At 41.0% G+C, this 18,564-nt stretch overlaps 1 protein-coding gene across 1 annotated transcript in view; it reads right to left on the reverse strand.

Moving 5' to 3' along the window:
• Positions 1-4,294: 4,294 nt before the first annotated feature.
• The window catches only part of ADAM22 (ADAM metallopeptidase domain 22), a 205,948-nt gene continuing 191,678 nt past the window's right edge, over positions 4,295-18,564 (reverse strand). The window contains exons 30-31 of the mRNA XM_045003043.1: positions 13,709-13,832; positions 4,295-11,193 (exon numbers count right to left, since the gene is read on the reverse strand). Of these exons, the coding sequence (XP_044858978.1) occupies positions 11,173-11,193; positions 13,709-13,832 (145 nt within the window). The 3' untranslated portion in view covers positions 4,295-11,172. The remainder of the gene's footprint in view (positions 11,194-13,708; positions 13,833-18,564) is intronic.

The raw sequence follows: 18,564 nt of genomic DNA on the forward strand, positions 1-18,564 counted from the left end.
ACCAGATCTACCCTAGAATTGCATTTGCCTTTTTCACAGTCAAATCACATTGCTGGCTCAGTCATCCTGTAATCAACCGACACACTCAGGTCTCTCTCCTCCATCGCTTCTAACGGATGAACCCCCAGCTTTTGGCAGAAATTCTTATTAGACCCAAATTCATGACCTTGCATGTAGTGCTATTGAATTCCATCCCAGTTCAGTCACTCCACTATTCAAGGTCATCTAGATCTTCCTGTATAATGTTCCAATCCTCCTCTCTATTGACAATGCCTCCCAGCTTCATAGCAGCAGCACATTTCATTAATACACACTTACTTTTTGTGCTAAGGTCATTAATTGAATAAGATGATCCCAAGACCAATCCTTAAAGTAATTCACTAGTAACCTCCCTCCAGTCCATTAATTCACCTTTCAGCACAACCCACTGCCTTCTCCCCTTTAGCCAGTACTGCATCCATCTTACTATTCTTGTACTGATCCCCAGCATCACTAAATTTACTAATGATTTCCCATATAGTACCATGTAAAATGCTTTAGTGACATCCCAGTATATTAGATCTACACTTCCCTTATCTAAGAAATCAGTTATTTTCTCCCAAGAAGGAAGTCAGGTTAGTCTGGCATGAGCTACCTTTGGTAAACCCATGTTGCATTACATCCCCTTTGTACTTTATTATTCTTCACAATTTGTTCTGAAGTCTTGCATGCTACAGAGGTCAGACAAAAAGGTCTGTAATTGCCAGGATCACTTTTTCCGAACCTTTCTTAAATATTAATACATCATTAGCTGTTCTGCAGTAATATGGTTCATCTCTCTCCCCCCCCAGTCCTCCTCACAAATTGACTTGTAGAAATGTAGGGCTGGAAGGGACCTCAAGAGATTATCAAATCCACCCCCCTGCACTTAAGCATGACCCAGTAAACCTAGACCATCCTTGACAGGTGTTTATCCAACCTGTTAAAAATCTCCAGTGATGGGGATTTCACAATCTCCCTTGGAAGCCTATTCCAGAACTTAGATATATTAAGAACTTAAGAACAGCCATACTGGGTCAGACCAAAGGTCCATTCAGCCCAGTATCTGTCTACCGACAGTGGCCAATGCCAGGTGCCCTAGAGGGAGTGAACCTAACAGGAAATGATCAAGTGAGCTCTCTCTTGCCATTCATCTCCATCCTCTGACAAACAGAGGCTAGGGACACCCATTCTGGCTAATAGCCATTAATAGACATAACCTCCATGAATTTATCTAGTTCTCTTTTAAACCCTGTTATAGTCCTAGTCTTCACAACCTCCTCAGGCAAGGAGTTCCACAGGTTGACTGTGCGCTGTGTGAAGAAGAACTTCCTTTTATTTGTTTTAAACCTGCTGCCCATTAATTTCATTTGGTGGCCCCTAGTTCTTATACTATGGGAACAAGTAAGTAACTTCCTTATTCACTTTTTTCACACCACTCCTGATTTTATATACCTCTATCATATCCTCCCCTTAGTCTCCTCTTTCCCAAGATGAAGAGTCCCAGTTTTATTAATCTCTCCTCATATGGGACCCATTCCAAACCCCTAATCATTTTAGTTGCCCTTTTCTGAAATCCTTAAAAATTCTTGCTACCACACTAGTGATCTCGTGCCAGTTTTTTAAAGTATTCTGGGATGGAAATTATCTAGCCCCTCCCACTTTGAGTACATTAAGCTCATTTCCATCAGCCATACTACCTTCAAGCACATGTTCCAGATTATCATTCTTACTGAAAGCCACGGCAGTGTATTCATTTAGTTTTTGGGCCACACCTAAATCATCTTTAAGTTCATTCCCATTCACACTGCACAGCAGCCCAACCATATCCTTCTTTATTCTCTTTTTACATACAACTTCCCACAGCTCCCATTGGCTGGGAGCTGCATCTGTGGATGGTCAACATCAGCAAAATGCTTCACTCCCTGCAATCAGAGTACCCTGATGGGCCACATGCGGGCCACAGGTTGCCCACCACTGCTGTAAACTAAGCCATACAACTCCATTTTCAAGAGTGATTACTGATTTTGGGTGCCCAGCTTGACACACCTGGCCCTGACTTTGACTTCATTTGGTTCGTGTAGGTGCTCAGCAATGCTGAAAATCAGGCCCAAGATGGAAACCCAAGTCAAAACCTTTTACCTTAGTAGATTCAGGTGCACTTTGGTTAATATTGCCTTAAACATTAGTTGGAAAAGTTTGACTCCACATCAGTCATTTTAACTATTCCCCATCCTTTTGCACCAAAGGAGTCTCAAGCTGCTTTATAAACATTAATGAATTTAACCTCCTTATGAAGTAGGGGAATATTCAAGTTCATTAAGAGAAGTTTTGTTTGGATACAGCCTGAGGCAATTAATATTTCTGTTTAGGTTTTTGTCGTGACCTAACTGTTTGGACATCTGAAATTCAGCCTTTAATTGACCAAATATTGCCAGATTTCAAGCTGAATTTTTTAGCCAACATTCAGCTCAGCTCTAATATTTATTTCCATTTTTATAGCTGACAAAATCTGAAGTAGAGAGAGATTAGATGATTTGACTAAGGTCACAAAGTGTGGCAATACCAGGACTAGAACTCTCATCTCTCAACAAGTCTTTAGCCTGATCCAAAACCCATTAAATCAATGGGAATCTTTTCATTGATAACAATGGACTTTTGCCCTTTGTGCCTTAAGAGCAATAGCTTGTTTCTTGCCTTGTTAATGCCCCACTACAATTCCTGAGACAAGACTTTTTTACTCTGAGACTCAATATCTGTTTATTTAAGGACAAACATAAACGTTTCTTTTTTTGGCATAGAACTATTTATGACTACACGAATGGGACTTTCCTGCTATAGATGAATACAGTAAATTAAACAGTCTATTCTGGGTTTTCAGAGCCTCAATCTGTTGTGGGCAAAGTTGTACCCCTAATGAAATGGCAATACAAATCATGAAACAGTTGCAGATGCAACTATGTGGTGTAAAGTTTAGCCAAATGTTTGAAAAATAAGGCTGGAAAATACTGCAAAAGAGCAGAAAGAGCCCACAAAACTGTTTTGCTCAATTTACCTCTTTTAAAGAGCATGCACCTACATCTGACCCAGTTTACACAACAGATGAGAAGTGAGCCTGTCATTCCACCAGAGGAAATAGTAGTAGAATGCTGCCTTAAATTATTTCAAGGCATATATGTGCTTAATGCCAAGAGTTCTTCTTACCTGTTAAAGTTCCAAACTCCACACTGCTATATCTGTAAAATGAAGCCTTGTGCAATCAAGAAAGGAATATAGTCAGTGAAAAGTAGGGAAGTGACCTTTGGCTTGTTAAAGTTGTTAAGCTTCATTCAGCAGCCTGGAAAAAAAAATCCTATGTGTGGCCTATGCTAGCTAGTATCACTAAATACTTTGTTAAGAAAGCTGTTCACCTCACTGGAATTCTACAAGGGTCAGTAAGAATTATCCAGCTTTCTGTCCTTTTAAACATGGTTCTCAAAGCTTTTAGAGTACAAGTTCTCTTTTGGAGCTTCAGAGGCCCTAGGATACGTCCAGGGAGTTGGATCACTTAGGGGATGGGAGGCTATAACAATTTTCACCTCTGTCTAGGTTTAAATCAGACCTGGATTAGCAATTAAACAAAATTGCCATAGGATGACTATTTGTCTGTATGAAGGTGCAATCATCTCAGGAATAAGAATAGGAAAACATAACAGGAGTTAAGAATTACTTACATGCTAGAAACAAGGGCACTATAGGAAGCAGTTGTCAGCAAATGGAGCTGCAGCTGTGTCTCACTGCCAGATTAAATGGTCCAACCCCCAGAAAGGCATGCTGGGGGGAAAAAAATCTTATATGAAAATAACTCTGTGCTGTAAGAGTCTATAGAGATCACATACTCACTAAGAATGTGGCTATTTCTGTGTTGTGTGGTTTATGCCTACAGCATTTTGGCCTATATAAAATAAGTTGTGGTTAGTCTGTTTTTTTAGTGGAGAAACATCTTTCTGGTAAGCAGCTTGTGCAGACAGCCTGAGGGAAGAGAAAGTAAAACCAGGCTCTCATCTCTTCAAATAGTTCCTCCTGCACACAACTAGGGCATGCTAGGAGGTCACTGTGTGAGAGGCTTGCCCTGCTATTTACCAAGCTGCATCTATAGTGTTGTTTAAAAGTATTTGGAGTCCTCTACGGTAAACTGGGTATCTCTGCTGAATGTTGAGTATTCTTATTTAAGAGGCCTTTTAATAAAAGGTATCTATATACAAATTTTAAAAAATGCATACACACCACAGCCTTATTCATTGAAAGTCACTTTACTGATGTTACAATATGTCAGTAACATTGAAAACCACAGGCATTTGTATTAAATACTCTCATAGAAGTGGTTATTACGATGTTAATAAAAGTGTGCAAGAATTTAGAATCTCAAATTACAATGAGTTTATTTTATAAAAGCAACATTTTGTTTAGCTATAGGAAAGCCAGTTTCACTCACTTGAACGGCCCAATGCCTGTAATGTTTGTCAAAAATATCACACTCAAAGCTGCAATGATAGAATGTGCAGCATTTCTTGTTGGTGTTTGTCAAAATCTGATGTTTCTGTAATGCAGTGTGAAAATTAGGAGGGTTTCATGTAGCAAAGACAATGATTTGCAAAGTGATTGTTTATGTCAACTTTAGCCAGTCCCCAAGGGTGAAACCAAGTACTTGTCCACTATGAATGTTTTACTTGCAGGGGGTAGCTTCAGAAATTAATAGATGTTTTTTATAGCAACACATGATAAAAATATTAGCACAAAACAAAGCTGGCAGACTCAACTGCTATGTACAATGCCAAAAGCTTTTCTGAAAGTGAGCATAGTGTAAATAGTATTTTCTCCTGCTGATTAAACAGTCCATAATTTGCTATTTTGGAAAAATAACATTTTGCATCTATGCAACGATCGTTATAAAAAATGAAAAGTACAATATTCTGTATAAAACACTAAGTACTGAAATATTTTTTACCCATAAGAAAAAAACAGGTCATTTACTCATAGTTTGAACCTACACTCAATTATTCCCTAGCATAAAATGCAAAGGCAGTGAGCAGGAATCCTTCTACTATTACAATATGATGTATTAGCACTTACTGTATTACAGCCTTATAGTATCATATGTTTATCTGTTAGCACCACTATACTTGAAGGTCAGTCGGGCAGATTTACAGGAGTTTCTAACCTGCTTGTAAAAAAATACTCAGCATGCTAAAGCTTGAATACATAAGGTCTTAAGGCCTTGTGTAAGTTTTTAAAAAGAAAACATTTTAAAGTCATAATAATGCAGAGAAACAAATAAATTGGTGTATTGGTTTTGAACTCCTGTAATTAAAACCAGCATTAAAAATGTTACCAACTGAATTGATACCTCACTCTGACTCCTGAGTCACTCAGCCCTTCCTCCCCATAGAGTGCTTTTTAATTGTCTTGTTATTTGTATTTCCCCTAATCCTCATTTCTCTCTGAATCCTGTGGCAGTTCAGGTCTGTCTATACTGCAGAAAGTTTCTAACTGGTTTAAAGCTGGTTCAGCTAAAGTGACTTTAAAACTGATGGAATCTGCGGTTTAGACCTGGTTTCAGAGTGTTAAAGAAGCCAGACTGGCTTAGTTGAACTGATTTTAAAACCAGGCATAAAGTTTGCCCAGTGTAAGACAGGGCCTTAAAACCCCAACACAGTACAGCATTACTATGTCCTGACATGCTTTCCAGCACTTGTTCCTGTTACCTGGTTTAAGCAATACAGTTGTGGACTTTTCCCAAATGGTTGTTGAAAACTGTTCGGGAGGCTCAGACTCTATCCCCTGGGCCTGAGAAATACTTTAAAAAAGTTATGTGCTATCCACACAGGCTGACACCAGCAGCCACACGAGTCTGGCCAGCAATCCCATATTGCCCAATAGAGGGGATAATGTATGGAAGCTATGCACACAGTGGGGCATCAGCAACACGTGAGACAACGCACTCTAGGATGTCCTATGACACACATGGATGGAGGAGCCAAACCTGTAAGGAGGTGTTGGTTAAAATGTCCTGCAGTTTTTACAATTTACATGCAGGAATGTCTATCCACAAACTATGCTCAGCCAACCAAGCAACAAACTGGTTACATATTTGATTAGAAATTGTAGTGTAGAAGGTCCTACACCACCAAATGTGGCTATTTCTGGCTCTGATGTTGAAAACAGTTGTTGCACTGGTGTAGATAGGCTCAGATGAGTTAATTTAACACCAGTGGAGATGGGAGGGGAAGGAAAAGGCTTGATATCTTTTGTCAAAGTTCTTTCTTTTTAAAAGTGTAGCCATGCTCTAAAGGCCCATTATTTTATGATCACCCAAGACAGTAAAATGTACTGTATACATGGGGCCTATGTACATCAGCTTAGCAGGTTCAAAGTCTCAGACACCAAGGAGAAAAGTGTTAGTCATTTAGAAGTATCTGTACTTAAAGAAACATGTCCAGAAAAATCTCATAAGACTTAAGGTTAAATTCACAACATATTTATACATGGACACACTGTATAATTAAAGAATTGAACCTTTTTTTAACTAGATGTGCTTATTTGTTTGCATATAATACATTTATGTGCAAATCAGCAATCAGATATTTCTGATACATTGTATGAATTTGTTCATCAGAAACTGTAGCATGGATTCCTTATGATGTTACCTCCTTATTTATAGCTTCATTCTCAGCAAATCCAGCATCATCTGTGGCATGAAGAATTTAATACACAGAAGAGCAAAATCATCATGCAAAGTTACTACTTGAATGCAGTACCTGCTTTTCAATCCTCAACATATTGGTCATATTAATCTTATTTTAAATACACAACATTCTTAGCCCACAGGATGAAACCGAGATCATTGCTTTTAAATATAGCTCACTTTACTAATAACCAAAAATCCTTATCAGACACCTATTTGTGGCATGTTTGAAATAACTTAGGCTCAGATCCCTCAAGGTATTTAGGCACCTAACTTCCTTTGATTTCAATGGAAGTTAGGATCCTAAATCTCTTTGAGGAGCTGGGCCTTATTGACCTCTCAGCACCCTTAGTCAGCAGGTATGTGCATCACAGCTGGCACTAATTGGCACCCATATTGGAAGAATCAGCAAACAAGCCAATTAACTGAATGGGCCATGACAACTGTGTATCTTTACTCTGTAGTTGCTGCAGCTTGAGCAGGGTGAAGTTTTGCATGACAACCTATGCCACCACTATCTGTGCTGCAACTTACATGATTAGAGAGGTCTGCAATCTCCAGGGTTATCCAGCTAGCTCCTTTCAGAGGCATTAAACTAAACTAGTGGCAAATTATGTAATATAAAAACCAAACAATTGTTCTGGGTTTAACCTGGTCAGGCTTCACTGGCTTTTTGAGGTTCATACACCCTACAAGTTCCAGTTTTTGTACCATTACTTAATTTACTGTTCAGGTCACTAACTTAGTGCAGCATTTTCCTCCGGAATGCATTTGAAAAAAGGTGAAATTTACATTAAGTGCCAGGTGTTTTCACTCGCTAGAATACCAAAGAGAAGCCAATATTTATTTAAATTAAATTTAGTGCTTACATCTAGATTACCAATCACTGCATATTTCCAAATGTCAATCATGTCCATTAAATTACCCTACACACAAATAGCGGTATTATCAAATCCTACGAATGAGTGACACCAGAAAGAGAAAAAGGCCACAAGTACAGAATACAACATAGATAATACAGTTAGGAGACCTATTCATTTTCAAAATAAGATACACCTCTACCCCGATATAACGCGACCCGATATAACATGAATTCGGATATAATGCAGTAAAGCAGCGCTCCAGGGGGGCGGAGCTGCACACTCCGGCGGATCAAAGCAAGTTCGATATAACGCAGTTTCACCTATAACGCAGTAAGATTTTTTGGCTCCCGAGGACAGCGTTATATCGGGGTAGAGGTGTACTATGAATGTTATATAATCTGCCACTATGTTACATTCAATTTCGGCCACCAAATCCTGCTGTGTCTTAATGGGAAAATGGAAAGGGAGGAATGAATGAATATATAGAAAAATATAAACAAGATTATTCAAAATTACACACTAGTTTGTATTCAAACTAAATATCAGAAAAGGCACATGATAAACATTTCAGTTACTAAGAACAAAAAACTAATGCATGGAGAAGTTATCTTCCTTGTGGTGAAACAACGAGTTGGACATTTTTACATAAGAATTTCCTTATTTGGGAGAAATATTTAAGGGCCTGATTCAAAGCCCCTTGACAGCCACACGACTCCCACTGACTTCAGTGGGCTATGGATCAGACGCCTCTTCCATAAGATGTACATTGTTAACAGTTCTCTGTCCTGTTGTCTTTGGCCTATGTTCAGACTAAACCTTTGCAAAATTAGAGAGACAAGGTGGGTGTGGTAATATCTTTTACTGGACTAACTTCTGTTGGTGAGAGAGACAAGCTTTTGAGCTACAGAGAGCACTTCTTCACATCGGTTCCAAAACTAATCAATTGCATACTTCTGTATCGACAAATCTATAACCTGCATTAAAGTGCAGAATCTTTGCCCAAAGCCATTGTAGATGCCAATGCTTTTCAAACATACCCACGCTCTCTGTTCTCATTCATATTTGTCATAATTCACAATCCTTACCAAAATCTCTTGCCACGAAGGGGATAAGTTCCTCTGCTAGGCCAGTGTTGTGTAGATGTAAACCTGCACACTGTCTTATAAATAAAATATCATACTTCTAAAATCTTACATACTTAACAGTTGCTGACAAAAAATGCCTTAATTTAAAACTAACCTAAATTTGACTAAGGGAGTATCAGAGGGGTAGCCATGTTAGTCTATATCCACAAAAACAGTGAGAAGTTCGGTGGCACCTTAAAGACTAACAGTTTTATTTGGGCATAAGTTTTCCTGCGTAAAAAAACCACTTCAAGTGTTTTTTAGCTTATGCTGAAACAAATCTGTTGGTCTTTAAGGTGCCACGAGACTCCTCTAAATGTGACTTGCTTTAATCAGAGAGAAATTTGATAAACTGAGCTCTGTTACATTAAAAGGCTGTAAGTGGTAGGTTCACTTACTAAAGGAATTACGTGAAAGAGGTAGAAGATTATGTTCCTGTCAGCATCTAACTGATTATATCACTGTGGGCCATGTATTCTAATATTTCTTATTAGAAGAGATGTTTTGTTCTGCAATGGAATTACCAGAGGCTGGACGTTTGTCACTTCTGGAGAGGTACTAACAAGAGAGGTGTTTTAACTGAATTATAATTGCCATTTTTATTATTTAAAGAACATTTACAATTGAAAATGCCCAGGGATTTTACAGCATCCTTTTGAATCCTTTGGGTGTTGTAACTATATCTACTCTACATCCTTTAGCACATAGCATACAGTTGACCAGCAGTCAGGTTAATGCCATCTTGCCACGTCTCCTTTGTAATGAGTTTGTTTTTGCATCCTCAATTTCATTGGTCTGGATCCACTTGTATTCAGCTCAAGGCCCATGCTACCTGCAAAGGAGACCTCTGCTGCTGCATGTGGGGTGTGTCCACACTGCAGGTGGCAGTGAGCCACCCAGCCAGGCTAGACAGACTGGGGCTTGAGTTAGCACTCTAAAAATGCTGTGTGGACATTGTGGCTCTGGCAGAGACTCCGGAGCCAACCGAGCTCAAGACCACCCAATCTCTAGGCTTCAGCTCAAATGGCTAGCCTGAGTCTCCGCCGGATCTGCAAAGTCCACATAGCTATTTTTAGCACACGACCTCAAGCCTTGCTAGCGTGAGTCCCTCTACCCGTGCTGTGAGACTTACTCCCAGCAGCAGTGTGGATGGACCCTCAGTATGCTAATACATGGTACAAGTAATAGCAGTTAAAAAAAAAAAAGTGGGGGGAAGGGAGGGAGAATCGGCCAGTTGCCCAGCTTTCAGTTTTTGTATAGCACTATGATAGCATCATGCCCATCACAACCTGTATACTCTGCCAGGTTGCTCCAGCATTGGGTCTGAAGTGCTTTACACACGCATATCCCAAATCTGCCATTGAGACTCCACTTCCACCCCCTTAACTGACGACCTTAAATTACTCCTCAATTTCCAGTAAATGTATGTTCACTATTAGTTAAAGACTCCAGCTCTGATTTCAGTGGGGTTGCTCCTGATTTACACCAGTGTGAGAGAAGAGACAAACACACATCACCACTATCAGACAACTTATTTTTGCTGGTTCCTTAGGTGGTGATTTAAGACAAAGCATTATTGAACTTTGATTTTTCTGGTGATTATAACAAATATATTCCCTGATTGTGGAGATTTTGGTCAAACACCAGTCTGCTGAGAAACACATTTACAGTACTAGAACTGTTGTATTTCCAAAGCTGTCTGCTCATAATATTCAGAACACTTGAAGTGTGACGATGTTAGTCATGTTTGATTCTTTAGGCATTTGGCAAAATACATGTGTGTTACAGCTGTTTTCACATTTTAAAATGTTTACATATATACAATTTGTATATGGAGATTATAAACATGAAAGGTAAAAAAGATATAGTTTTTGTTTGTTTGAAGTTTATGCCTCTCAAAACTTAAGATCCTGTAGCAAAATTCTACATTTCTTACTCCTGCATGCTAATTTCTACTACAGTACGTGGTTTTCCCCTTACTTGTGGAAAGTAAAAAACCGAGGGTTCATGCACATAGCATAATGTTTACATTGGTCACGTGCTTCAGAATACAAAATTCTGAACTCAATTTTGTTGTTATTTGGGACTGCATAAACCAAAGAAAAACCTCTTTTATTCGGGATTTGTATATGAGTTTTAGTTGTATTTCTACATATATGGGTCATCATGCAGAATAATCTTATCATATTCAATCTATTTATCCCATGTTAATTTTTGTGACTTTTGGTTATTCTTTACAGATTTAATAGAATTCTAATCAACAGCAAAACATGTTGTTTTTCCCCCCTTGGGTATGAGAGCAGGTTCTTTCTGTGATCACTGGCATCTCTGTTGTTCTTTCAAATTGTCTGAAGAGCAGATGAATGTGCAATGACTCAGTGATGCTGAGTTTCTATAAAATTTGAAGTAAACAGTTCTGATGTCACCCAGGTAAACTGTAGAACTAAATGGAAGTCTCCCATAGCTGGAGGGGAAAAAAGGAACACATATATACATTACCAAAGTTATAATACAGTTAGTAACTAAATTATATTAGAGTTTTGTTGGGGAAGAAAGTCTGCTTTGTTTAGGTCTCATCCCAGTCCCTAGCGGATATCTGTTTACATCACAATGTCATCATACAATTGGGAACATTTCAGAAGGACTGCAAGCTGTATAATAGAAGCCTAGGACTCGGAGAATAAAGTTTGAAGAAACAACGTCAACTTCAACTATCAAGCTTGTGTCAGAATGCTTTTACCCACTATTGTTACAACTAACACTACAGTTACCATAACTAATTTTAGAGCAGGGGTTGGCAACCTTTCAGAATTTTAACATTTTTAGAAGGTCTCTTTCTATAAGTCTATAATATATAACTAAACTATTGTTGTATGTAAAGTAAATAAGGTTTTTAAAATGTTTAAGAAGCTTCCTTTAAAATTAAATTAGAATATAGAGCCCCCCGGACCGGTGGCCAGGACCTGGGCAATGCGAGTGCCACTGAAAACCAGCTTGCGTGCCGCCTTCGGCACCCGTGCCATAGGCAGGGGCGGCTCTAGACCCCAGCGCGCCAAGCAGGCGCGTGGGGCGGCCCTTTCCCGGGGGGCGGCATTTGGCTCCGGTGGACCTGCCGCAGGTCCACCGGAGCCCGGGACGAGCGGACCTGCCGCAGGCATGACTGCGGCGGGTCCCCTCTTCCCGCGGCTCCGGTTGAGCTCCCGCAGGCATGCCTGCGGCAGGTCAACCGGAGCCGCGGGACCACGGCACCTGCCGCAGTCATGCCTGCGGCAGGTCCGCTCGTCCCGGGCTCCGGTTGACCTGCCGCAGGCATGCCTGCGGGAGCTCAACCGGAGCCGCGGGAAGAGGGGACCCGCCGCGGGACCGGGGAAGGGCGGCGCAGCACACCGCGCTGCTTGGGGCAGCCTGATTTCTAGAGCCGCCCCTGGCCATAGGTTGCCTACTCCTGTTTTATAGAGAGAGCAAAATTTGCTCCTATGTTTTGCCTCCTCAGAACTTCTTTAATTTATGCCAGGGGACTGGACCGGTATTCAGGCTGCCCCATGATTGGGGAAAATAAGTGTGTCTTAACTTCCTCTGCGCCCCTCTGCCTGTGCTGTGCTGGACCAAGATCTCTTTGACCACAACTCAGTGGGTGAGATTCTGTGCTGTGCCTCTAAGGGCATGTCTACACTTACCTCTGGAGTGATCGATCCAGCGGGGGTCGATTTATCGCATCTGGTGAAGATGCGATAAATCGACCACCGAGCATGCTCCCGTCAACTCCGGTACTCTGCCAGAGCGAGAAGCACAGGCGGAGTAGACGGCATAGGCGCCAACTCCATGGGTGCTCCGAGGCTGGAGCACCCATGAAAAAAAATTGGTGGGTGCTCAGCACCCACTGGCAGCTCCCCGTGGCCCCGCGCTGCCCCCCTGCTCTGGCTCGCCTCTGTCTCCTCCGCGAGCACACCGCCATGTCCTGCTTCTCCCGCCTCCCTCCCAGTGCTTGCACCATGAAACAGCTGATTCGTGCGGCAGGGAGGGAGGAGGGGGAACGCGGCACGCTGGGGGAAGAGGTGGGGATTTGGGGAAGGGATCCAATAGGGGCAGGGAGGGGGCGTTAGGGCAGAAACTTTGTTAATGGGCCAATTAGAGAACCCAGCTGGGTGTAATGGGGCTTAATTAGAAAGACTGACCCCAGCTGTAGTGATGAAGCAGGGAGAGCACAATTTTTAAAAGGGGGGGGAACTGGGAGTGGATGACAGGGGATGTATCCCTTGATGATTGCCTGTTCTGGGCATTCCCTCTGGAGCATCTGCCATTGACCACTGCCAAAAGATAGGATTCTGGACTAGACAGACCATTGGTCTGGCCTAGTATGGCAGTTCTTATGTGCTTAATTTGGAGAAGGAAGAGCCTGCAGAGAGAAACAAGGATAGTTCTCCTCTGGGAAGCGCCTGAGGAAGTCAGGGTGAATCAACCACTAGGAGTAGGGTAGACTCCAGTGGGAGAGAGCCTTGAGTTAGGGCCTGCAACAGGAGATAGAGACCCACGGGGAGTGGAGTAGGCTCCTGTGAGGGAGCCCTGAGATAGGGCCTACAAGGAGCAGGGAGATCCTCAGAGGCACAATGCTGGAGTTCCTGGTGAAGGAAGAGAAGCTCTGAAGGGGCCAGGAAGCACAGGATTTCAGCCAAGCCTGAGAGGGGCAGAAGAACTATAAATATTGACCTTATTTGAACTTTAAGTTGGACCTTTATTCTCCCCTTCAGAGGATTGAATGATTATTAGATTTGGCCAGAGGGCCACACAGAAGACCGAGAGGGGATCAGGAGAAGATGCTGGCTGGGACTGGCCACGGTGGCACTAAGGAAGTGGCCAGCAAAGGGTACAAGTGGGAAATCCCCTGCAATGCCATGTCCAGGCATGAGGGGGCCACGTTTAAATATTTCCTCAATTAAGAGTTTTTCTTTGACTATACATAAAGAAGGAGAGAGACATACCCTGGCACTTGGTCTGTTAGCTTTCTTCTCCTCATCAGGAAGTGGAGGCATCGGGTATGGGTATTTTCTGCTGGAGGCAATAGATCCAGTAGAGGAAGATGGAGACTTTGCAGGAGACAGAGTCCTGAGATGTTGAAACACACAAAATAAATATGATGTCTTTGGGCACTGGCACTTCAACAGCAACTGCAAGTACTTGGAAGCTTGATTCAAAATGTAAATGCATACTTTATGAACTCAGTATTAGAAAAAAATTGATCAGTACTCTAAATATTAAATGATTATAAATAAAAATCACTCAGATGCTTACAGCTTTCATTAATACTGGAAGGAAAACTTAAGACTGCTGCTTATCTTTCATTAGTGTACTTTCCCATCATAATCAGTTTCTTAAACTACATTACATAGCATTTTATCTTATCATTATAAAGTTAACAAACCAAGTCACCTATAGAATAAATAGAAAACTAAAATACAGAAAGGACACTGACCTTTAAATATAAACAATGCTAGTATAATCACAACCAAATATTCTACCAGTGAGTGAATAAATGGCAATAAATCGTGATCTTTTAAATAGCTTTTATACATTCCAATGCTAAAATACAAACATAGCAGGTAAACTACTATTTATAGATAAGATATTAATTTACATAAAAGGCATGCACTTGGAGGCCAAACTGTTAGTTGTGAAGAAACAAAGGCAAATACAAAGTGCTAACAAGAAATTATTAGACATGCAAGCATCAAACAGTGCATAGTGTTCCAGCCAAAGAAAGAGTCTGATGAGAACATACAAAAATGGACTGATTAGTCTACTGCAATCAGCATTTCTGTACAAGGTGAGCAGCGTAAGCAGGAGCAAGTCAATGTGTGTATCACATGAAAGGCATTCTTTTTACGTCAATAAGGTGGCAGGACTTTATTGACAGGAATTTTACACATGGGAAAATCTCTGACACATCCCCTTTGAGATTCTGCACTTTTATCCAATGAGAGGATCCTACGAGGCTCCATCTCTAGATAATAGAGAAGAAAAAAACAACAAACTGGAAGTAGAAAATCTAAATTACCCTACCTTGTTAGTTTCATTTTGCAGACAGAAGGCCAAACTTTGACAAGGGGCCTCCATATGGCTGCCATTAGCGGCTATCCCTCACGTCCCTCACATGCTTTTTGAGCACTTTTACCTACATGCTCCAATTCTAGGATGTGCTTGAGGAAGATGTTGCCACTCAGTTTGTGCATGCACATTCTCAACCACTGCACACGTAGCAAGAGGCTGCAGTCGCGAGATACATTAACCTCACAGTGATCAGGAGCTCAAGTCAAACAGGACTGCTCATAGTAGTCAACACAATGCCCAGTAGTAATTTTTTGTAGGGTTGGGCCCTTATATACTAGTGTAGGCTCAGAAACAGGCTAAGGGCTCTTTGTGATGAAACTTTGCTCTCTGTTATATTTAATAGCAACTCATTTAAATGTAAAGAGTTTTTAAAAACTTTTTTAGTCTAGTACATTGTCATGATTGTGTCTGCGATGGCCTATAACTGCATGCTCTTGTTTCCCCTACAAACAATGGCTGATGGTAGTTATGACCAGCAAGGTGCCAATGGAAATTACATGGGAGCTTGTGACAGGTGTGAAATTGATGTCATCAGTGTACATGTACTGTACTTCTAAAGTCCTGTGCTGCAATCTCTCAAATGTCATACTAGTTTATGAAAGAACAAGATTATAACCATACCGTTCTTTACGATATTAAAAAGTAAGTCCTCAGCAACTGCTTTTTGAGCACACAGTGAGATAGAACAGCACACACACAGATATTTCCAGGATCACAATTTTAAACTCAAGGGAAAGGCTCACAATTTTTCAGCCCCATCCGCTCACTAAGGCTAATCTCATTTGCACCGACAAAGGTTCGTAATGATATTTTTCCTCCTTCATTCAAAGGAACAATGGGCTCTATAGACAAAAAGAAAACCAGGAGCCTTTTTTTACATTGATAATGAGACCTAAAGGTTAAAAACCCTTCATTTTCATTTTTTAAAACACAAAATACGAAGTAGCAGGAGATAAGAGCTGAGGGTGTTCGCTTTGGATTCTGGGGTCTCTATCTGAGAATGAGATGTTTATCTCAATACCATGGCTCTGTGTGTGTGTGTGTGTGTGTGCGTGGAATCAGGGAAGAGAACATTCCCTTATCCCAGGATCAGGCTTGCTCCCTCCTACTGCTCCTCTTGGTGATGCAAGCCACCCCAGGAAGAGGCAGCACAGAGAGGAGGCAAGGCTATGGTCCTGCTCTGCACCAGTCTGTGCAGGGGTGGGCAGTTGTACAGAGACAGAAGCAAGCAGCAGCAGCCCAAGGAATGGTGGAGCATGCACATTCTCTCTCTGCAGCAGTGTCCTCGGGGAGGATTCCTAGCTTACCCGGTGGAAACTACAGCTCTGCATCATTGGCCAAAGCGTAAATGGCCCAATCTGACCCTGTGTTTGTTACTGGGAGGGGTGGGGGAACCAGAAATAGATACAGTGTTTCAAGTTCTGCTCCCAGGCACATTGGTGAAGTCTTACTGGACTTATAGGGGTTGCACAGATGTAATGAGGAGCAGAATTTGGAGTAATGGGCTAGATTTGCCAACATTTTTATTATATCTTTGTTAGGTCTCATTTATAACCACCTATCACAGATTTACAATGTGTATGCGTTGTCTTCTTTTGGTTTTCTATATTTGTCACTGTAGTGGGAGGTTTTTTTGTCCTAAAAACTTTGTAGAAACAGCATATAAGAAATTTTAAAAATTATTTCAAAATCAGATGCTGCGTATTACCCAAGAACATTTTTTGTTTTGCCTTGCAGAAAACAGAAAACGATCTCCAGGCGAAATGCTTCTGAATAAATCAGTTCTCCATGCACGCACAATGCTACATTTTCAAACTCGGGGTGAAACTGGTGCACCCACAAAATGATTTGCAATGTGTTGCTCCTACAAAAAGCCCACCTGTGCACATGAGCCATTGTGTGCACACATTACTGCATATACAGTGACCTAACTGACATACAGATACCAATCTCAACGCACAAACCTAGAGTGTTTTGAGGCACACCAGCTGCACCCACATCTGTGAAGTTTAGATGCCCAGTTGGAGGCCTACAACACTGAAAATGCAGTTGCACACTTAAATAGATAAACATGTCCTTCCCTCACAATCCCTGGCCACTTATTTCTGCTACTCATTTAGGCACTCTGTATTTTTTTTTAATGGTCTGGACTATGTGCGACCTGTAGAGAGTGTGAAAACATATTGCAAGTACAGTTGCACACGGCGTCAGATGCACAATCACTGATTTTTTTTTACATGTAAAATGCTGTCATTTTGAAAATATCGCCCTAAAGGCTCTATCCTGCCATTGTTTATGTGCTGTGTATCCCAGATTTATATGCACTTTAAATGAGAGAGCCATGTAAGAACTTTCTCATTTACAGTATGGAAGAAAGTCAGCATCCAGCTACAGGGATACTTGCGGGTAATGCAAGGGTTAGCGCTGGGCAAAACTCTGCAGTTTGGTTCAGGTGGGTTTCATTGAGCTTTTGCCATAGGTTTCAGTTCTCATGGTTTCACATCTGTTAACTTTCACATCAAGTTTTGTTTTCATCTGAACTCACATGCAAGGCCTGAAATACAATGCAAGACTCATAAGTCTCATTCATTCCTACACAGTGTATGGTAGGAAGGTTTGATCACAGATTTTACTAGCAACCCAAAATGAAGCTATGAATCTCGGGGGGTCTGGGAGTTTTCATCCTGGGGTCTGAGACCAAGAAGGAAGAGTTAATGACTCATTTTTGTGTCTATGTTTGAAGCTGAAACTAAGAGATTTTTGTAATCATATTGGGTTTCAAAACAAAATACCGGCACAACACTAGTCATTTAGACAATGTTGAGGTCAAAAGAGATGGCGTGAAATAAATGTCACTTAGCCCACAACTAAATGACACATGATCTCCTAAAACACAACTACTATCAAAATTAGAGAAGACAGCTACGCTGGGTACCCCTTATTCCTCAATGGTGCTGTGTATCACCTCATTTTGTAAACTGCACTAAATCAATTTAAAAATCCATCTGGTTAAAGCGGCACACACTCCTAATGCAATCAAACTGAAATAAAACCTTGTTTATACTGGTTTAGCTTAAATCAGGAAAATATCAGTTTAAGAATATCTATACTAGGGCTTTGCACAAGTTTAACCAGATTGATTGCATTGAACAAGTATATATTTTTTCTATTATAGATTAGGCCATATTTTAAAAGATAAATAGACCCATTTGTCCTCTCAAGTTTTTTTCAGGGGTGCAGGAAGAAGAGGGCTGAGCAGAAGCTGGAAGTGGGGACAGAGTTTTAGTTCTAAGGGTGGATCTGCAAGAATAGGCTGATGTTCCAGTTTGGGGACATTAATTCTAAATACTGCATGAAGTTTCTAAATGATCCTACATGTGCCCAGAGCACTAGATTCACAAAGCTTATTAAACACATTTATTTTCAGAGTCTCAAGGTGAAATCCTGGCTCTACTGAAGTCAATGGGAGTTTTGCCATTGACTTCAACCAAGGCCAGGTTTTCACCCTCACCACTAATCTTCTCCATGGAAAGGAGTCAACCTACCTAAGAAAATGGCTTCTCATTACAATGGCTTTATTAAACAGCTCTCTTCCATAGGAACTGTAAATCCCACAGGTAGAGCTTGTCAGAGTGAGAATCAGGGCTCTCTCCATCACGGAGCCATGATGTGGGAACTTATTACTGGAGAAGATGAGTGACTATAAACTGCTCACTGCCTTCAGTACGCA

Source organism: Mauremys mutica, chromosome 2 (assembly GCF_020497125.1).
Source record: "Mauremys mutica isolate MM-2020 ecotype Southern chromosome 2, ASM2049712v1, whole genome shotgun sequence".
NCBI classification, from domain to species: domain Eukaryota; kingdom Metazoa; phylum Chordata; order Testudines; family Geoemydidae; genus Mauremys; species Mauremys mutica.